At 45.4% G+C, this 21,833-nt stretch overlaps 2 protein-coding genes across 2 annotated transcripts; both read left to right on the top strand.

Moving 5' to 3' along the window:
* The first annotated feature begins 1,559 nt into the window (after positions 1–1,559).
* Positions 1,560–15,321, top strand: itprid1 (ITPR interacting domain containing 1). The gene is made up of 13 exons (XM_062480333.1): positions 1,560–1,741; positions 2,568–2,803; positions 3,426–3,474; positions 3,734–3,771; positions 4,600–4,653; positions 6,278–6,326; positions 7,198–7,269; positions 7,637–7,839; positions 8,160–8,650; positions 8,866–8,926; positions 13,803–14,026; positions 14,141–15,133; positions 15,310–15,321. Exons 2-13 carry the CDS (start codon positions 2,683–2,685, stop codon positions 15,319–15,321), a joined length of 2,367 nt encoding a protein of 788 aa, XP_062336317.1. The 5' UTR covers positions 1,560–1,741; positions 2,568–2,682.
* Positions 15,322–15,521: 200 nt separating this feature from the next.
* On the top strand, positions 15,522–19,758 carry LOC134035248 (uncharacterized). The gene is made up of 6 exons (XM_062480197.1): positions 15,522–16,552; positions 17,163–17,290; positions 17,709–17,820; positions 17,969–18,265; positions 18,603–18,653; positions 18,851–19,758. Exons 1-5 carry the CDS (start codon positions 15,557–15,559, stop codon positions 18,648–18,650), a joined length of 1,581 nt encoding a protein of 526 aa, XP_062336181.1. The 5' UTR covers positions 15,522–15,556; the 3' UTR covers positions 18,651–18,653; positions 18,851–19,758.
* The last annotated feature ends 2,075 nt before the right edge of the window (positions 19,759–21,833 follow it).

Consider the following 21,833-nt stretch of genomic DNA (forward strand, 5'->3'; position numbering starts at 1 on the left):
AGGATCACAATGACTGTTGCTCAGAGACTTGTTGCTCTTGTGGTTAGTGGTAACTGATTTAAAATTGTTTGTACTCGCTGTGATATATTGTTTTTTATTATTGTTGCTTGTCTTTTTTTATTTTTTTATTTTTTCACAGGTACACTTGCACTTATAGCAGTTCATGTTGTTTAATTGTAACTTGTTTAACTACATGCTCTTATGGTTCTTCCCTTTGGCACTTACTTTGGTTGTTCAAGTGTGCTTCATGTTTTGGCTACTCGCAATGTTTTGTGGCTATCTCGTTGTTATGATCAGTGACCTATGCACTTTGTAAAGCTCTCTCTTGGAAGCGTCTGCTAAATGAATAAATGTAAATGTAAATGAGTTAGCCACATATGGACCCACGTCAGTACGTACGAACAGAGATGTAAGTATGCAGGCATAATTAGTCCCTTATGAATATGGATAACAAAATGGTGTTTCGAGGAAACAAACAGTGAGCCACCATGAGGTGTTTTGAGTCAATGGTGGCAATTATTCATGAAGCTCCAGTTGCTCTTGAGTGTTTTTAAAGTCTCTCATCAACCACCAAGAACTAAGACACAATAGTATAATACATAATGTGTGCCTGTGAAACGTCACAGAATGAATTGTAATCCATTGTTGTGATTGGTAATGCAAACAAAGCCTAGTATGCTTTAAAGCTCTGTGCTAAAATATTTATCACATCACGTTTTAGAATGGGAAATAGTTCATCCCTGTCTACAATCCCACATTCTTCCTCAGCCACACACAGCTGTCATATAATTACCACTACATCCACTAAGCCCTTATCCATACACCCTACCTTCACTTTTACATGGCAACAGTCATGGAACAAATCGCAGCAGATGTTTGACTTGACGTAACGCTTTACATTGACAGATACAAATCCCTTTGAATCCAATTTAATGAAGCTATCCTGATGTTTGATGTTTTTATAGCCTATGGCTGAAAATATACTCAGGCTTGATAATCATCTGTATAGGTACAACAGATCACGCATTTTATTTACATATTACACATACCACACCTGATGATGACTAGGCCTACATATCCATATATATCTCTCTCTGCCAGGAATCTGTGTATGTACAAATTAGAATGGGTTTAGTTTCCCACGATCAGCTAAGAATCGAACACACAAATTCATATTTTGCAGGTGTCCTTTTTGTAATCCAAGTTAGTTCAAGTCATTTGTGTTTCACTGACATTTTAAGCACCAACTGCATCACGGGCACTGTGCACTAGTTAAATCAATTGCAAAACCTTTCTAAAATGTTAAAGCTGACGGGGAAAAGTATTTTACTGACATCTAGCGTATAAAAGTAATAATGCATCTTTAACCAAGCATATTGCGCGGTTCTGGGTCTAACTTTTCCTGCTGATTCCTGCTTTGCAATTAATATCACTGGACGCAAACTCACACGCAACATTTTAGCCAGTTCTCTTCATTGAGATTACGTGACAACAAAACCCTTTTTTTTTTTGGCACATTCATTTCCTCTTTCGTGGCCATAAAGGACACGTAGGTAGGACTCGTCTAACTACAACAACTTGTCTTGCAACGGGTCGTGTCAATGCAAATAGATTTTAATGTAGGCCGTGCTCTTGGTCACACAAATATGTATGCTATTATGCCTTCACGTTGGAAGCCTAGAATAGTGGGTCGTTGAAAAGCAGGACCAAGAAAAGGCACCCGTCTCGCTCGCCACTACAGGTGAGTTTCTCGATTTCATACCAGAAAACGAACCAGTACACAAATAACTTTCTTCCGTTACCATTTTAAAAACTGTGTTAGACGCGAGGAAAGTCACTTATTTGTTTAACCGGTTGTTTCAATAGGGACTCAGAAAGGTGTCAGCCTCTGTAACATTTGCAACTAATAGGTAGTCCAATTGAGGTTAAAAAATCGTAACGCACTGAGGAATAGTTTATTCCACGAAGCCAAGGATGTGTCGTATTTTCTTCGGTTTAGCAACCGCATCTACCGCATCTACCTACCATATTAATTAACCTATAAAAACAGTTTTATAAAGACACAATAAAATAGTCCCAGCCTGTATATAATACAGAAAATAATGAGTAGGAGTGTAGACTAGGCTACAATCAGCCTTTCTGTCAACATGTTGGCTACATGTTTAGAGTTGTAACATTTTTAACCAGCTGATGTACGATTTCATTATTCATACATCAGCTGTTTGAGTTCTGAGTCTATTGAAGTAGGAGACAGGAAAAAGTAGACAAGACTTCCTGTAAAAGTTCTTCCTCCCCTCTCAATCCCTCCAGTGCTGCTCCATGCTGATAAAAACATGGACAGGAAACCACGACAAGGCTTGATACAGTATAAATAAAAAGGCTATTTCCGTGTCAATGGTTGAAATATTGATACAATATGGAGGCGCAGTGGGAGAGATAGAGAGAGTAGAGATGAGTCTCACATTTGCATCTGTTCCTGGCACTGTTTACATAGAGAGCAGGTAGCTTTGATGACATGTTCCATTGGTGTTTGCATTTACGAAACGCTCTGTTGTGGTGGTGGTTAGTGTCCAGGCTGCCCTGCTACAGTACCTGACTGACGGGCCTCGTGGATGGGGGCTGGGGGCTGCAGGGCTGGGCTAGGCGCTGGGACAGGACCAGGGATCTGAAGCCAGACGCAGGATGGCCTCTGAGGGGACTGCAGCAGAGAAGAGAGCCAACCTGGTGGCCTCCAGGCCCCTGTGGAGCAACATGGAGTTGTGCCCGTCAGAGTCGTCTCTGACACAGGGACAACACAGAGCTGGTGAGGACCTCCTCTGCTGGAGAGTATGAAATATCCAAAACAGGTTTTACTGTAGCGACGGGGAAATAGTGCCAACATTTTATGCGTTTAGAGCTAGAAGAATCTGAATCAAGTTTAATAGCCAAGTAAGTGTACACAAACAAGGAATTTACTATGGTGGGTAAGTGCATACAGTAAACATATAGTCTTAAAAATGTGCGTTCAGTATCTTGTATTGTCTTAGTCTAACCGAATGTGTGCTCCTTCTGCATGGGATGTACAGTATGAAGGCTGTGTCGTGTTCTTTAAGTTATTACAACAGGTATAACTGATTAGATGTTCTCTTTTTGGTAGATGAGCTAAGTCTTCTGTGGCCCCAACACAGTTCTCCAGATCAATAATCTGTGTTACTGTCATCACTTTGCTATGCCTTTTTAAAAGTATTGACATCAATGACAACCATACCTGCTACTAAGTTGATATCAATTAAAATGATCGTGCATGTAAATTCACAATTGGAAATAGAGCAATTGCGCCTCAGTAGAAAGCCTAGTTGGGATTTCCCAAATGTTCAAATGTCAACGGTGTCGTGAATCTTTGGCACCAGCGTGTTTGATCTCATGTTTCCTGTCTGTTCATACAGGAGACAGTACCCAGGATAGTGTGAGAGACTGGCTCACCACCGTCAATGAGTAGGTGACAACACTGGCGGTTACTTTCACCAGATGTCTGGGAAGCTATTTTTCAAACCATCACATTCATATTTCTTTAGACGTGCCACTCCTAACCCAAATGCTTGAAAGTGTAAGATCTAGGAGCTCTTTAATGATTGAGGGGCTCGAGGGCATTAGAGTTGCAGCATGTGCTTTCCGGTCCAGGTCAGATCATTTGAATGTTCAGGTTTTCTAGTGGCTGTCTCCTCCCCAATTCCATTTGTTTTTGTTCTCCCAGAGTGGATCCAAAACCAGAACAGAGCAGACAAGCTGCAGGTATGATCCAATGAAATCTACTGTGATTTTATTTCAATAATTGTACAATTGATATCGGTTGACAGAGTTAGTTGAATGTGTTTGACAGGCCAAGTGTGTTTAGTTGTTCATCGGTTTTCTTTGAGGAGTCTTGTCTTGTCTGTGATAAGGCTGTGCTTGAAACAACATCAACGACCTTTATCTAAAGTTAAGAGGAATTTGGAAAGGGGGCAAGTTGGAACTTGACTTTAGTAAGATAAAGCATGTTTGACATGCGGTACGGCTTTGTGCCCTTCTGAATTTCTGTATCTTTTGAGAAAGTTGTGTAGATAAGGAAACATCGGAATGCTTATTTATTTCCTGAGGCTTGTACTGTAAGTACCACAACTCCATTTATGAGACTGATATGTTTACACACAACAAAGTGAGTTGATTCTTGGATAGGAGATTCTGTAATCCCTCTGCCCCCCTCCCTTCCCAGGGAAGATTTCGTCACGCAAGGTTGATCAATTCAAACGACATGTAAATGAGTTGCGTGAAAACCATCAGAGAGACTTCCTATTTATCCCTCTTAATCCCTCTCTAACCAGCCTTCAAAACCTTCTGTAAACACCTGTACGTGTCTCAGTTCTCAATGAAGTCACAGAGTTTGAGATTTTGATAGTTTATTTGCTTATCTTTCACACTTTTCACCGAGGTAAGTGAAGTTTTATCAGTCAGCTGCTGTGAATGGAGCACCTTTGCCAGGTTTCCCTGTTCTGAACCACTGCTCTTGCTACGTATCTCTGTATGTGTGTGTGTGAATAATACCTACATGTGTGTTTTGATGACTGCCTTCATTTTAAACAGAGTCCCTGAAGAGGAATGCCAGCAGTGAGGATGACTTAGCGTTGGGTGTGGAAGGTAAACATCTTTCAGTTCCTGTACTTTTTAGGTGCCATCGGCGGTGGGAGAGATTAGCGCTAGCTAGCGCACAGCCTTTTAAAACTGGTTCAGCACTTGTAGGAAAACACCAGAGTGATGAATCTCCTCCCTGTGTGCTTCGAAGACCACCTGACCTGTCTGGAACGGGTACACAATGAGACAAGATGGTGTCGAAGGCCCTTGCGTATTTATAAGGGCGGGTGAAATATTAGCACAGCGGTAGTTTTTGTACTCTTTTCTAATCTCAGGGCTAAACTCTCAGACATGGAGGGAGAGAAAGGAGGGAGGGAGATGGAAAGGACAGAGAGAGCTGCGGGGAACCCAACCATCTAGCCGGGGCCTTAAACACCACTAAGGAACATTGCTAAGTAACATCTCGCTCAGTCTCGGCAAACATCTCTGGGACCTTAAACAAACACTGTTACGATGTGACACACACCAGCTGCCTGGTAGGTGTGTGAGTGTGTCTGGTGTGTGTGTACATCTGGTGTGTGCATAGTGTGTGCATGTGTGCATGTCTGTGTGTGTGAACAGGATTCCCCCCTCACGTTTGCCTAACTGTCAAGTTCCCAAGGACTGGCCATGAGTATGTTTCAGTACGGTGTGAAAGAAGGAGGGAAAGAGAGTGTCGGAGGCAGAGTTTGAGGAAGAGGGAAAGAGGATGTTTTAGTAGGTGCATACATGGACATTTGGCCCAACCTCCATGTCTTTAAAGTGGACAAGGGCAAGGCTAGCTCATGCTCATACCAAAACAACTTTTATTCAGAAAGTCTTAATTCTTCTAGTTAATGGCTGGCTAGTTTCAAGGATGGGGAGAGTACAGTTCTGTCAACTTAAAGGACTAGGACGGCCATCTGTCAACATTAAGGATGAGAATTTCCAGACTCTGGCCTGCGGGGTGTGTTCTGAGGGCTCCTACACGCTCCTCTCTACCTCTGCAGCAGCGCCCAATGACGCAGCAGCCCCGCCCCCCCCTCCACGGCTCGTCCCTGGCCTTGTGATGGTCGTCATCGCGGGAAATGATCGAAGATAAGGGCTGGATGTAGGACGGTTGGAGGAGAGAACGCCTCGCTGTAATAACATGATGAGGCCGAGACTTAGACCACTCTGTCCCTGACACGGTGCCAGCATAGGGAGTCACAACCATGAGGAGAGAGGTGCAGAGGACTGCCAACAGAGCCAAACACCTACGTCGACAGAGGGAGGGGAAGCGGGGAGACGGTGCTTGCCTAATATAGCTACTGGACCGAGCTAGCCTTCAGCAGGATGTGCTGAGTTTGCGTTTCATTGCTCGCTCTCGCTCTCTCCCTCTCTCTGCCCCTGCTTCTCTCGCTTGCGCCTCCCTCTCTCTGCCTCTCCCTCGCTCACTCCTCCCTCTCTATCTCTCTCTCTCTCTGCCCCTCCCTCTCTCTCCTCTTTCTCTTGCTCTCTCCCTCCCTCTCCCTCTTTCTGTCTCTCTACCTATCCCTCTCACCCCCCCCCCCCCTTTCTCCTTGCCCCTCTATTTTTGCCACTATCTCTGCTCACCTATGCTCCAAATAATACAGCTTGTTAGCGTCAAGATAATCCTCCTCCTCCCTCTGTTTTCCTCTGTTCTCTCCAGCTTCTTTATATGGTAAACACGGAGTGAGGACTGTCCAGGAATTTCTGCGGTAAGTATATACATGGTATTACTGCCTCTGGCTTGTTGAAATGCAACTCGATTAAATGTTTGGATTTAATCTACTTTTTTATGGTTGGATAGTTCCTTATTTACAACCTTGGTACACAGCATGGCCGATTCATAACTATAGCATTTGTGGTCATTCCGCTGGTTTTGCATGGCTGGGGAGTGGGTGCTTAGGTCGAAACCCAGTTGATTGACAGGTGTTGTCATAGATTGTGTGGAATCGGCAGAAGGTTTTACTGGCCTCTTGGCACCTGGCAGTGACTTAGTATTTACCATGCAAATGGGCCGATCTACTGTGTCTCTGTTTGTACATCCCTACCTTCGCATAACCGTGGATATGGGGAGGATGATTGGGCTGGTTTGCATGAAACAAAGTAGGAATATTACACAGGAAAGATGATGTGAGACATCACAGAGGACATATGGCTCTGAGTGGAGGTGGAGGAGTGTGTGTGTCTGGTCTACAGCGAAGCAGTGTTTAGTGAAGCTGGACAAGGTTGAGACATGTGAGTTTGACCAGTGGGAGTTAAGTTCTGTGTCTGAATCCAGCCCTAGCAAATTGTTGTACGTAAAACATGTTTTGATTATGCTTTGAAGATCTGTAGACCGTCATAGCAGACTGGAAATTCTTGGCTAGGGCAGCGTTTAAAATTCAGCGGTTTGGAACAGAAAAGTACACAGCAGAGTAGAATGTATGACTGCTAGGTAAAAGGTGAAGGCTATGGTATAATTCATTTTGCTTGTTTTCGCTGTGCTGCTAATGTAGTCGAGGGTTCGTCGTTCTGTCATGGTTTATAGGGCTGTTGTCAAGTCTTCAGGTCCGGTCACATCTGGTTCTATCTGGTTCCTCCCAGGTCAACCCGGCCAGATCTCAGCAGGTGGAACAGCGTCACCTCAGCCCTCTCCACCCAGTCATCTCCTCTCAGGTCCGGCATTTTCTAAGCTTGTTCTGTTTGTTTTGTGTTTTATTGCCATGTATCTACATGGGGGGGTTCTAGACCATTTCAACTGGGGGGGGGGGGGAGCAAGCTGGGGTCAGTTGAACTGTTGTCATAGTTTTCTTCACTGCGTTGTAGGCAGTAACAGGCAAATACCATGTTTATAATTATTCAGACTCTACATTTAGGGTGGCCCTTATGGGGGTCCAACCTTGTTGTGAAAGGGGCACTGGCTCCCCCCCCCCTGGCCCCCCCTCAGAACCGTGTGTCTGGTCAGGCATGTTGGTGGGTTTGCATATGTGGAAGTCAGCATCGGTTTGTTTAGCCGTAACGAATTCCTCGCCCCCTGTGACAGTGTGATGGACGTGCTCAACCTGTGGAAGGACGACCCAGAGGAGGTGTTGTTCGATCTGGGCTTCGGCAGCGACGAGCCCGACCTGTCCGGTCGCATCCCGGCCCGCTTCATCAACCACCAGTCGCACGCCCGCGGGATCAACGTCCAGGTTCTCCTGGAGGCGCAGAAGAACCGCCTGGACATCGAGAACCCAGACGTCAGCAGTGAGTCCTGCCCCACCACGTAGATAGACGAGACGTGCATCCGAGACGAGATCGTTTGTCCGCGCTGTCGTCACGCCTTTTTTCAATTGGCCCCGTTTATTCCAAACGCAAATGCGGTCTGCCGCCTGATTCCAGTGAGAATGCTGTTACTGTTGTGTCTGAGCAAGGTGTCGACGGATGTGTCATGATTAGCAGGTGTGCTGCCTGCTTTACATGGGTCAAACATCCAGACGGCCCAAATATTTTCTTATCTTCTTTCTCTTCATACTCTTTCTCCCTTCTCTGTATTTCTTTCCCTATCTCCTTCTCTCCCTGGCCAGACCGCTTCAGACAGTTAGAGGTGCTACAGCAGGTGACCACAGCCTTCTCCACCCTGGTCGGAGGCCCTGCCCCCTCCGCTTCCCCCCACGCCGGAGCACCATCTCCAGGGAGAGACCTCTCCGCCGAAGCCAGGGAGAGGAGGAGGCGGATGGGTATGCTCTTCCGCAAGGCCTCCAGGAGAAGCCTTGGCCAAACCCAGACCTTCCAGGAACAACCCCCTGCCTCTAGCCCCTCTGACCAGCCAGAGGAGCCCCCGTCCAGCATCCCTGACAAACCCGCCACCCTGAGGAGAACCAGGCTTGTCATCCAGGAGAGTATCTGCTTGTCCCCCCTGGCGGAGGAGCAAGGAACGCTGCTGGACTCCCTAGAGGCCCCTGCGGTAGAAGCACGACTGGGACTGGGGAAAGAGATCCAGGCTGTGACCTCCAGTGCTGCCCTAGCTAGGAAGAGGAGCCCTGGGCAGGCCAGAGAGTCGTTTGAAATGGAAGAGGTAAAAAAAACAATGAAACGTTACGTGGTAAAACTGTCAACAAAATGGAAAAGGTGGATTAAGAATGGAACTGTTATGGTTGTTGCACTTAACTTACAACAGAGGTTTGTAAATGAATAAACCAAAAGCAGACCTTGTGGATTTGATGAAAGGTGTGACTTACAGTATGTATAACTGATTATTGATGTGTGTGTGTGTGTGTTTATGCGTTTCAGATTCACAGTTTTGATGATGGCAGTATCGCTGGTAGCTATTCAGGAACTGGGGACAACACAGGTATGGATGAAAAAAGTGGACATGAGTATATCTTAGTGTTTGAGAACTTGACTCTAGATCAAGAGGTCACAGGTTCAAATCCCCTGACGACAGATTTGGATAAAACTGCAGCCAAATGAAATTAAGTGAACACAACTGAAATCAGTGTGTGTTCCAATGTGTATTGCGCATATATATGTCTATTACGCAAAATACTCTGGTCTGCTGTTGGATCATATTCATTTATCAAGAGAAAGTCGATGTTCTCCTTGTCCTCTTCGTTGGTATTTCCCTCCTGTACACAGTACAAGGCTTCCTATGGAACTCTGGTGTGTATAGTGTGTGGCAGCTGTTTACGTAAGGTGGGTCTCTCAGATGCTAAACAGTAGCCAAGGGGGAAAGACGGATGCTGTAACAGTTTCGGGGGTGGGGGGTGGGGTGGGGAGTCTGGTGTGGTATTAACAGGGAAATTAATAGCATGGAAACTATTCTCATAGCGAGAAGGTGGATGCTTGCTTCATGACTTCAGTTTTAAAGCAGTCCTTCAGTTCTGTTAACCCTCGTGCTGCCTTCGGGTCACATGACCCAAAGGTTCATAACGAACCATCGTTGTGTTTACCCAATTTTACCCAATACAAAAACAAATAAAAATAATTTTCTTTTAACCTTCGCAATGTGGGGGGTCTGAGACAGCCCAACGGTTAAAAGAAAATGCTTCACTTTGTTTTTGTATGCGGTAAAGTTGTCGCAATACGACGGTGGGTCACAATGACTGATGGGTCAGAACGACCCGAAGATAACACAAGGGTTAATAGATGAGTTCTCCGAGGGATTCTCTCCTTCTCTCTGCTCCTCCTCTCTCGTGCTCCTCTTTTCTCTGGAACCTTCTGTCACTGAGTGCTTCCTCCCCCCCTCCCTTTTTATCAACATTTTACTCACTTTTCTGACTCTCTCGTTCTCTGTCCCATCTCTCTGTCTCCCAAACATACAGGCTTGTTGGGTGTGCTTTGCCTTCGGCAAGGGCACAACCTTTGTTCTCTCACATATATATTATTATTTTTATTATTCTTTTTGCCCCCCTAAAACTCAGTCAATATTTGGCCTACATAGACAACCTAGGTGTCAAAAGTTTCGTCTTGGTACCGATTGAGTTGCTTGTATTGGGATTTACGTTCCGTTGCATGGTTTAGGCTTAGGTTAAGTTTTTGTGGCGAAAAGTGAAGCTAACGGTGGCTAATTTGCTAGCCACAGTCACTGACGTTACTAACGTCACTACGTCACTAACGTCACGAAAACTCGCGTGACTACCTCTAGCAGAACATTAGTTTAGCAGCTGGTTAACTTCTGGGAGATAGCTAAGCTAACTACTTTACTGCAAGGCAGCTGCAGAAACGTCACAAGCAAAGAGGCCAGGGTGATAACTATTTACTCATTTTACTTTGTGATATGACCCACAATTGTGATGTGTAATGTACAATATAAGCTGATATTATTAAGGAAGTACATCTATTTTCGGAAACAGTAGTTTACTATTTCACTGAAGTATTAGCATCATGACATTAGCCTCTGTTGCCCGGGCAACACATAACAGTGGTCTATGATGCATCTGTTTTCAATCGTTAAAATAAACATTCCTCACAAATACGTTTTCGTTGTAGGATTTATTATGACATTAGATTACAAGTAAACGATTTGTGGGTGAAATTATCATTACCTGTCGTTTCAAACCAGTGTAGCTCACTGCAACGCTGTAGCCTACGCGAGACACTACAAAAACATCTACACAGCTGTTTAGAAAGTCAAACGGCAACAGAACATGTTCGGCACTCCCCTTACTTAAATCAAAAGTCTATCTAACTACTAACCTGAACTTCATTGCCACAGCCTAAACTTTGTCAATCTGTTCATGAAAATAATTAATTTCAGACTAAACCGTACAACGGAACGTTAAATCCAATTCAACCAACGCAATCGCTACCAAGACGAACACAGCAGTAGTCTAGTACTGTACTGTAGTAGTACAATTTACCGGGGCAGCTTCTCCACACAGGGCTATATCGCACTTGGCGTTGTTATTGACAATGATCGCTACCAGTGAGCTTTTTATGAATGAGCGATTTTCCACTAAATAAATGTCAATCTTATTTACGTTTTGGGGGGCATATTTTCAGTTAGAAGATGGTACTGTTTGAATCGCGATTCCATCTTCTACTGCCGGGTAACGTCGTAGAATAATCTTCAAAGGGGGTTCTTTATTAATGAATGAATGCAATGAGTAGGCTAAATGGCTGAAAATATCATGAGAAGGGAAAAACTTAAAATGACGTTTAAGTCATAGAGATTAGGTCAATTTTTAGACCGGTCTGCCATATTTATTCGTTTTGATTCAACGATGAGGCTGCCTCTTGCAGGGGAAATGAGAAGACATCTATTTCATTCTACACTTCACTCGTATTTTCAGTTGTAAATGAGCAGCAAAAAAGAAGATTTTAAATCTATGTAATCTTTATAAATAATAAGTATGCATTTTTATATAAAATATACAGAAATATCAGTTGTAAAAATGTCATTCAAAAACGGACCCCTGTGCAACCGACGAAAGCAAGCACACCCTACAATTTCCCCAGAAATTGTACCCTCTCTAGTTTACTTTGTGATTTCCTCTGTACTTAACCTTCCAATTCTCTTCATTTCCATTTATTCATTATTAATGGTCTGGTCTATTAGAAATATTTGTGTGGCTGTGTACTTAATGTGGCAGGATAATCTTTCCTGGGCACAGTTTCCTTGACATCTGACAAGACCATGCTGGCGTGCTATGCAAAGTGGCCATTTTTTAGAGTGTGTCAGTATTTTCATGAAGGTCCCATTAACATCTGATACAGCCTGGGTACACAGACAGAGTCATAGTCTCGCATTTATGCTTAATGGAAAGTGAAGAGGAGCTACTGTGCCTAGTCGGAAGTCCTTTATGTAAGGGATAATGCCCAATGAGGTGTACATTATCACCTGATAATGGACAATGCGGAGGCGTGAACCGTCCGACGTGCACCTCGAAGGGCATTATCCCGCTTATACCATGGTCACTTGCCAACAACTTTTTTTACAAACATTAATTTATGTTTTCATGCGTTTTACAATAGAAATCTAACGTTTTTCAATGTTAGCCAACTCTGATATTTCTTGTCCGCGCAGCTCATAGAACCAACACCGGCTTTCCTTTGGCTGAGCTATTAGCCCGAAAGCTAACGTTATGCTAGCAAGATTCAAAGGCAATAACATTGTGTACGGTTGACAAACCGTAAACATAATTTTACAGTATGTTTGAGAAGAAGACTAGCTAGCTAACCAGCCATGTCACTGTCCCAAAATCAATATCAAGATTTTCACGAACAAAGTATCGGCCATATTGTTAGATTATTTTTCTGTCAGAAGATGGGCCAAGGAATACACCACAATGTAAAAGAGTTGACTTGGTTTATTAGATCGAGCTGCTCGGATCATGTTACCACGTCAGGCAGAGTGGTTGGCATGAGTGAGAAACATGTCTCTTAGATGGCAATTATATGCATTAGCTGGACAGTACAGATATAGAAACCACCAAAACATGCCCTTAAACGGTACACATTCCACGAATGATGCACAGGGGAAACGGCACACAGGTGATGTGGTCATTACTGAGTTGGGAGACTGAGTTGGGAGTTGGGATTACTGAGTTGGGAGACCATTATCTGCTTCCTCGCTCTCTAGAGGTTGCACTCCCAGTGCATTCCCAGATCTATATGTGTCCTTCTAGGGGGTCCACGGAGCGACTTCTTGACCTCCCTAAGACACAAGCTTCATGTATATAGAAAATCTGCATATCACATATAGTACTAGGCTACATTACGGCCGCCGCCTGTGGAGCGAGTTGAATAGCAAATGGATGTGAGATGACCGCATCAAAGTTGACACATTCTCTAAACAGTAATTATAATTAAAAAATATGTTTAACAACAAGACTAGCCAGCTATCGAGCCATGTCATTTTCCCCAAATCAAATCAAGAAGAAAATAATCGGCATGTCGTGTTGGCCGCAGCCTGTCTGAAGTAGGCCTAGTAGATTGACTAGCGAGATGATAGCGAATGGGATGTGAGATGAGCAGTTAGGCCTACGTGACACTTGACAGTAGCCTAAATTCAGAAAATTAACATTTTACAAATAGGTTAAAAGAAATATTGAAGTCACTCATTGTTGTAGCTAATTAAATTCTAGGCGTTGACTCCGTCCCTGTTGTTATGGTTACTTATTTCAGACACTTTGTACAAGCTCATACTATCCCAGCTAACACAGTTACGTTGCCCTTATGTTTCCGCAACGCCATTCAATGACCAAACATACGTTGCCGCTACGTAATTGGTGACGTTGCGGAAACGTGCAAGTGAAGGGCACCAGAACGTAACCGCAACGTAATTACATATGTAGCCAGCACAATAATTTTGAACGCTGAACAAACAGTTTTGCTGGAACTACTTAGTAGGTGTCTGTATATCACCGGATAATTGACACCCCTGCAGCCAATCAGAATTGAGTATTCACCCAGACCATGGTATAAAAGATATAAAAAATGACACGGGTGATTGCAGTGATGAATGAGTCATTAATTTCATGTTTGCTGTTGGCTGCATGCTACGTTGCGAATTTAAAGGAGTGACCAGATCGCGCTCTGTGACAGCAGCGTTTTATGGTTTCTCAATGTTCCCAAATTGTCTACAACTTTTGCTTTCCCAGTTTCACTAGTCTGGGAATGTGCACCTCACTTTATATCGCCCTCTTACCTCCCCAACATCTCTCCCTCCCTCTCTTTCTCCCCCTGTGCCTTCTCCCCCATCTCCCCTGTCTCCCCTCCCCCTGTAGCCCAGGCTGTGATGAGGACCAACAGCTGCCAGTCTGACAGCAGTGGCTTCCTGGAAGAGCCCTTCATCCCCAGCCTACACAGCCTGCAGCTCTCGCCTGGGCCTGGGCCTGAACATGGGCTCTGGCCCAGGTATGGGCCTTGGCCTGGGTCTGGAACAGGGTTAGGATCTGGGCCTGGGCTTGAGTCTGGTTCTGTCCATGGTATTGGCACTGAGCACTTGAAGGTCAGTCACAACTTTGTAGGTACATGGTACATGTGTATCTAAAGTGTTGAATGCTAAAAGCTACGCCCACAACAACGATTAAGAACAACTGCTTTGTTTTTGCTGTTGTTCCAGGCTCTGTCTGGGGGCAGCATTGACAGTCAGGTGACTGTCAAAGAGGCTTCCCTGGACCGCTCCTGTCCCGCCTCCCCCCCTCCCTCCTCTACCTCCTTATCCAATCCCCCCTCTCCTTCCTCCCCTACCTCCTTATCCAATCCCCCGTCTCCTTCCTCCCCTACCTCCTTATCCAATCCCCCCTCTCCTTCCTCCCCTACCTCCTTATCCAATCCCCCCTCTCCTTCCTCCCCTACCTCCTTATCCAATCCCCCCTCTCCTTCCTCCCCTACCTCCTTATCCAATCTCCCCTCTCCTTCCTCCCCTACCTCCTTATCCAATCTCCCCTCTCCTTCCTCCCCTCCATCCCCCTCCTCTTCCTCCCATTTTCCCTTGTTCACATCCCCGTTTCCCAATCCCTCCTCTACGGTTTTCCCCTCCTCTCTTCACTTCTCCTCCTCCTCCTCTGCCTACGATATATCTGCTACCCTTCTCTTCTCTCCTACCTCCGCCGCCTGTTACTCCATCTATCCTTCCTCTCCCTACCCCTCCTCTCCCGCCTCCCCCTCTTGTCTCTCCGCAAGTCTCCCAGGTTCAGCCTCACCTCTGGAGAGACCAGCATCACCTGTAGAACGACAAGATTTACATGTAGAAAGACCAGTTTCACCTCTAGAAAGACCCGATTCGGTTCTCGAAAGACCAGTCTCGCCTTTTGAGAGACCCAACCTGCTCTTTGAGAGACCCAACTCCACCTTAGGAAGACCAGACTCCTCAGGAAGGACACCAGAGACACCAGCAGAGCGGGATGTTATCTCTGACAAAGCCATGGGAACGGCTCCAAGCCTAATGGAGGATGTCTTCTCTGGGGAAGATGGAAAGTTCTCAGACTGTGGGATATCTTGTCATAATAACCCAGACTTGTCTTTCCGAGACGTTCGTAAACGAGACACAGACCACTTCACTCTGGGCGTTGCGGGAAGCCGAGAGGGGGAGGAGGAGGGGGAGAGTGAAAAGGCGGGTGAAAGGGAGGGGGAGAAGGAGGGAGTGAATGATGGAGCTATGGAGGGAGAGAGGGAGGGGGAGAATGAGGGAGCGATGGAGGGCAAGAGAGAGGGAGAGAATGAGGGAGTGATGGAGGGAGAGATGGAGAGGGAGGGAGTGAATGAGGTAGCAACAGTGGGTGAGAGGAGGGGAGAGAGTGAGGGAGCGATGGAGGGCAAGAGGGAGGGAGAGGATGAGGGAGAGGATGAGGGAGAGGATGAGGGAGAGATGGAGGGAGAGATGGAGGGAGAGAATAAGGGAGGGATGGTGGGAGTGAGGGAGGGAGAGAATGAGAGAGAGAATGAAGGAGAGAGGGAGGGAGAGAGGGAGGGAGAGAATAAGGGAGGGATGGTGGGAGTGAGGGAGAGAGAGAGGGAGGGAGAGAATAAGGGAGGGATGGTGGGAGTGAGGGAGGGAGAGAGGGAGGGAGAGAATGAGGGGGAGAGGGAAGGAGAGAGGGAGGAAGAGAGAGAGGGAGAAAGTGATGGAGCTGATGCTGACACTGTACAGACAGAGAATGTCGACTGCGATCTGGGCATGGATTGTTCCGGTACTGCAGGGGACCCAGTGGTTCTGGATCAAGGAGAGACACACTGTCTGGGTCTGATAGAGATCGAGGCGTTGGAGAGTGTGTTTGGCTGTTCTGCGGAAGTCCTTGAAGCGGTTGGTGAAGATGAAGAGAAAGACTGTGTATGTGAGGAGGATGATCGTGACAAACCCGTCTGGGTGTGTGAGTCTGATGTCTCAGCAGAGCCCAGCTCGCTCTCCTCTCCAGTACACGTGGAACTACATCGTCTTGAGAGCTTAGGGAGATCCACTGTTTCAGTTGTCCCAGCCTTAGCCCCAGCCCCAATACCAACCTCCACCCCAACCCCTGCAGACCTCCAGAGAGGGGCTTTCCAGTCTAAGCGATCCGTCTCAGTCCAGATGCCCTCCTCCTTGTCCTCCTGCTCTCTCAGCACATCCATTGTATCCCATGACAACGCCCTCCGACCCCTCCCCCAGAGTCACCTGCCAGACCGACGGATTTCCCTCCCCAAAAGGGCGAGGTCGGACGCAGACTCAAATTACGTCAAAGGTTCGGACTCCGCCCCCGTCATCATGGAAACTAACGCCACAACGCTCCCTGAGCGTCCCTCCTTCCCTCCCTCGCCCCCTCATTGGCGGTCCCGGTACAGTTCCCAGAGGTCCGGAAGTTTCCGGATGACGTCGACCTCCCGGGACACGGGGCCGTGTCAGGAGCGGGAGGAGGAAGGTGGGGGTGAGGACGAGGAGGTGGACGTGAGGTGGCGAGGAGCCCTGCGGGGGGGCACAGAAGCCTGCTGCTCTTGTGAACACCGCTGTAGCTGCTGTGCTCACAACAGCTGGCAGAAACAGCCCTCAACCTTCCCTGTGAGTCTTACACAAGCACACACACATTCACTCAGTTCAGTTTGGGATTTCTGGGAAGTAGCCTTTTCCGTTTGGTTTGTCATCCAAAGCCACTTTGTTAATGGACGGTATATATAAAAAGTAATAGGCGCTAAGATGGGAGACTGACATTCATGTGACTTCCTTTTCCTGTGAACATGAACAGCTTTTAATATACTTGAATGTGAGTATCTTTATTTACTACTGGAAAGATGGGCTTCTTAGAAAAATTGAGGCATTTTGCATCTGAATGGCTCATTTGCATGTGTTAGGCAGGCGGGGAGTCACACACACAGGCACACACACACACAATCTGGGTATGGCTGTTTAGCCTCAAGCACTGACAAGCTGTATATAAATAAATTATGTAAAATAACCCCTTCATCATCAGGGGTCAAAGTGCATGGATCTTGTTTCTTCTTATCCGATGATAATAACGCGCTCTCTTTTGGAAGCGTTCCAAGATGGTTCATAAAACTTCTAGAATCGTAATGAAAGTGTTCTTTTGAAATACATTTCATTTTAATGAAAGTGTTGGGGAGTTCCAGTTAATCATTCTCTCCCTCCCCCCCTACTGTCTCTTTCTGTTCAGTATTCGGTGGATGAACTAGAGGGGATGATGCGCTGTTTGAAAAAGTTCTGCAGTGTTCTCACTGACATGGAGGAACGCCTGTCTGAGGACCAGGCCTCGGTCTACAGCTCGCTCTCTCTCACAGACAGGTTGATTTCTAACTCTCTCTCTCACACACACACAGACAGATAAAACACAATAGCGTTCTCTCATTCTGACACAGACATAATGGTTATCTCTCTCACACTCACACACACAAATAGACATGTCACAATGCCTCTTTATTACACAGAGACAGGTAAACCACTGAGTCTCTCGCTCTCTCTCGCTCTCGCGCTTGCTCACACGCACACACAGGTAAACCACAATTGCACTCACTCATAGACAGAGGACCCTTAGCCCCCTCTGGTGAATTCTGGATGCAATTGCATCTCAGCTACAGTAGTGTCCTGTGTAGACTGAGGAGATCTCTGATGCTTCTACATCCAACTATAGAAAAATAACCTCTGGTAACATTGTGTGGCCTTGGAGGGGAATTGTGATTTGTTTGTGTGTGTGGTATCTCAGGGAGGAAGTGAGGGACATCTTGGAGCTGAGGAATGCAGTGAAACAGGAAGCAGGAGAGTTGGAGCAGCAACTCACTGACCTGGTCCATCACTACGACGACAGCTTCAAAATGGTACCTAAATAAGAAATAACACCATGTTTAGAGTATGTGACAAAAAACCTTTCCAACCCCTAAATGATTTCTTAGGACAATATTGGATGTAAACATGCTACTCCGTAATAGTTGGAGTTGACTCTGACCTATAATGTTGTGGTTTCAGAAGATGAACAGGCTCCTGGATGAGCAATCGTTCCTCTGCTCCCAGCTCAGGCTCCTCCCCCCTGGCACCACGCCCACACCTAGCCACACCTCCACCAGGAACGTAGCCACTCAGTGCTGCATGTTGCCCTACTCGCCTTTGAAGAACATATCTGAGCCACACCTCCAGTCCTCGGGAAGTACCTGGGACTTGGACTCCAGACCGCCACTTCCTGTTTCGAACAGCATCGACGAGGGATTGGACGGCAGCTCCACTTCCAAGTCGGACAAACTTGACTTTGTTGGTTTATTACAGAAAGTAAGAAGCATTTCATCTCCTGTAATTGAATTAGTTATATGGGCTTGGGGAATACATTACATTTGATTCATTTAGCAGACCTTTTATTCATAGTGACATAAATGTTGTGCATATAGAAAGTATAGCACTAAATCAAGGATCATAAGTGCATAGGTCAACAGTATGTTGGTGGTTAGAGTCAAGGAACAGTCTGTAGTTTACCAGTGTAGCCACCAGCTACCATGCACTGTGCAACAATAACAATATTGTAAAACTGTATTGAGTACCAATGTCACTAGTATGTGAAAATGAAAGTTTATCTTGATTAACTTGTTTTTTCTTCCGATGAATGATCTAGCTGAAGAAGTCCTTGCGCCATTCCGTCAACACAGACTCGTTGGAGTGAAAGGTGGGTAACCTAGCAACGCTATTGCACCGTCTTCTAAACCTGTTCATTCTTTCACGTAATGCCTCTAGATTCATTATTGCGGGGTAACTTAGGCTGATATAAACTTCACAAACACCTTCAACTGAAACTAGAATATCAGGTTTAAGGATGTCATGTGGTTAACATCTAGATCTGTGTTCCCCCCATCCCCCCCTCAGCTGCCTGGCCAAATGAAGAAATGAAGATGACCGGCTGTATAGATGTTGTATGCCTGTAGATAAGATTATATAATATATGGATTTTTATTTTCACTATGGCTGTGGACTTATCCCATGACAAACAAAGAGCTTGAAAGGCACTGAAGGCCTAAACTCACCCAGACTCAACATGCCAAAATGTCTGCATAAAGTATCTCTAATGTGCAAGTATTTTGTCTTTTTCTCCTCATGGCATTGAAATAACCTTGCTTGTTGGTTGCCTGTACCCCTAGAAAAACTGTGCTACGTTGACAGAAATTGATATAGTTTATCCCCCCCCATTGTGTTACTGTCACTCACGTCAATGTCGGATGTTTGAATGTGGAGTTCAATATTAACTTCTTTACTGCCTCTTATAGATGCATACTTTACAGAATGGAAATGGAAATACAGAACATTGAGTGTCTGCGTGTGTGTGTGTTCGAACCCGGGTCATGTCCATATTTGCCTTGTGGGGGGGGGGGGGGGGGTCTTCTAGGTGTGTGTGTGTGTGTGTGTGTGTGTTTATACCGAGGAGCAGATGTGTTTTTGTTCAACAGCTCACACTCCAGTCTTTGAGCTCTATGTCTCCTGAGTGGTACACTGTCACGTCCATGTGTACTTCATCGACGTGGAGAGGGGGAAAAGCACACTTCACCCACGGCGCAGGATATTACCCTGACAAACACACGGGCTGGACTGTATACAGTACACACACACACACACAGTAAGGTACAGGACAGACACCGTGTTTGTCAGGGATGTTCTATTCATGTCATGGTTGTGAAATGTCATTGACACTTGCAAAACTGAAGAATTCAAGAATAATTAAAATGGTACATGGAAAATGTCCACAGTTTCGTATGTTATAAATAATATTGTAGCCTAACGTCTCTCATAAAAGTGTGCGCGTGGAGGAGGGGGGGGGGGTAGCACTGAATCTAACCCAGAAATACACTCACCTCCACACTCAACACAGGAGAGGGAAATGCCATTTGCCTAAGAACACTTCTTTCAGACATCAAAGGGCCCTGGTTTATTGAAACATGAGTGTTTATTTGTAACTACAGGACAATAGAGGCTGTGGAAATATATAACATAAGTATCATGAGAGGAACATTGAAAAGCTTGTTGGGAAAAATGATCGAACCCCATATTAAGTGTTCATTTTAAAAGCATAGTTGTGCCACAAAATGGAATTGTGCCGAATTTATAACATTTACTTTTCAATGATTCTAAGAAAAAATCTACGCTTGATTTGGCAAGGACGTCCTCGCCAAAATCATTAGCCCAGGTATAGAAGTCGTAGTACAAAACTTTCACTCATGAAATGTTGTTCCTTCTAGTAGCCTACATAAACACTTTCTTTCCTGATTCATAATTTTTCCATCTTCAACATTCGCCCTCAAAGATTATTAATCGTATTTTATTTATTTGCTTTTCATCTTCTATGTTTCAAATATAATTTCCTACTTCATGAAAACAGTCTCCCTGTCTCTACTCTTCTCTCTACTCTTCTTTCTACTCTTCTCTCTACTCTTCTTTCTAGTTTTCTTTCCCCCTATCGTCCTCCATGGAGAGCTCCACTTGTGTCCAGAAGGTTATTGAACCTGTTGAAGATTACTAATTAGAGCGTAATTGAAATTCATGTTTAAAAGCGATCTAGCGGATGGCGGATGAGTACTTCTGGTAGTCGTGACAACCGGGGCTAATGGTGACAGCGACGGAGGATGCTCCTCCTTCGAGCTACATAAACAGAGCTTTGATCTGGCCTGACACTCGTCTGACTGTCATCCTCTGGCGTTCTCCGTCCGTCCGTTTGTCTGTCTGCTCACGGAAGAGCAGGGGTAAGACATAGCTTACTCTATCTGTATCAGTTCCCAACCCCACGGCTTTGCTCGGCATTTTTGTTAACGTTCTGTTCTTCTTTCTTGGCTGTTTTCTCCCTTTCTGTGCTTTTTGTCTAAACACTGTTTCATGCAATGCCATTCTTATACCGTCCTGATCTAACTTTCATTTTGTGCCGTTACTTGCATTATTTCACGTGTTTAAAGTTGTAGACATAGAGACAAAGAGACTGCCCATGTAAGCCTGTGTACTTTATTTGATGTTTTGTGTAGGCCTTGTTCCCAAACATATCAATAGACAATTACCCACAAACTGTGAGTATTTTGATTTTTACCTACAATTCACTGGAACATTTTCTGATTAGCAATCTAAAGATAATATACTGTTACAATTAGGTGTGACCAGAAGAATACACCATAGTTAATCAGACTTGAAAACCAAACCCCACAGACAAAGACGTCAGTTGTGTCTGAGAAGCCATATTGACACAGTCATAAATTATGGATCTGTGTGGCGGGTTTGGGAGAAAGAGATAGAGAGAGAGAGAAACAAAGAGAGAGAGAGAAGGAGAGAGAGAGAGAGGGAAGGAGACAGTGAGGATGAAGAGGAGGATAAAGAAACTGTGATATCTGATCTGTGGGCAGACTGCCTTCAAGAGGATATGATGTTCACATGCCGCATGAGATCACCGCCCAGGGCAGAAAGGAGATCTCCACACGCACCAGTGAGAGCGGGATGGAGGGGAGGACAGAAGTGGGTAGACAGAGAGAAAGAAACAGAGGGGGAGAGATGTGGAGGGGGGGTGGAGGGGGGGACGGGGACATCTGAGTTTGAACACTGGGACAGATGGTAAGTTTAGCAGCCAAGTCATTCTCCTGTCACACCAAAGCTGCTGTGAATTCATGATGAGGATAACATGTGCGGACAGAAACAAACTCACGGTCTACATGTGTAGCTTGCCATATTTCATCGTTCTTTTGTTGGATAAAGTCATCGGAAATCCCTGAGTGATTAGTCCATCACACGCAAAACCCGGTTCTTTAAATGCATTGAAGTTTAGATGTATTCCTCTAAGCCACACAGATAGACACAGTCAGTGATCCGAACTCTTTCTCTA

Source organism: Osmerus eperlanus, chromosome 15, assembly GCF_963692335.1.
Source record: "Osmerus eperlanus chromosome 15, fOsmEpe2.1, whole genome shotgun sequence".
NCBI lineage: Eukaryota > Metazoa > Chordata > Actinopteri > Osmeriformes > Osmeridae > Osmerus > Osmerus eperlanus.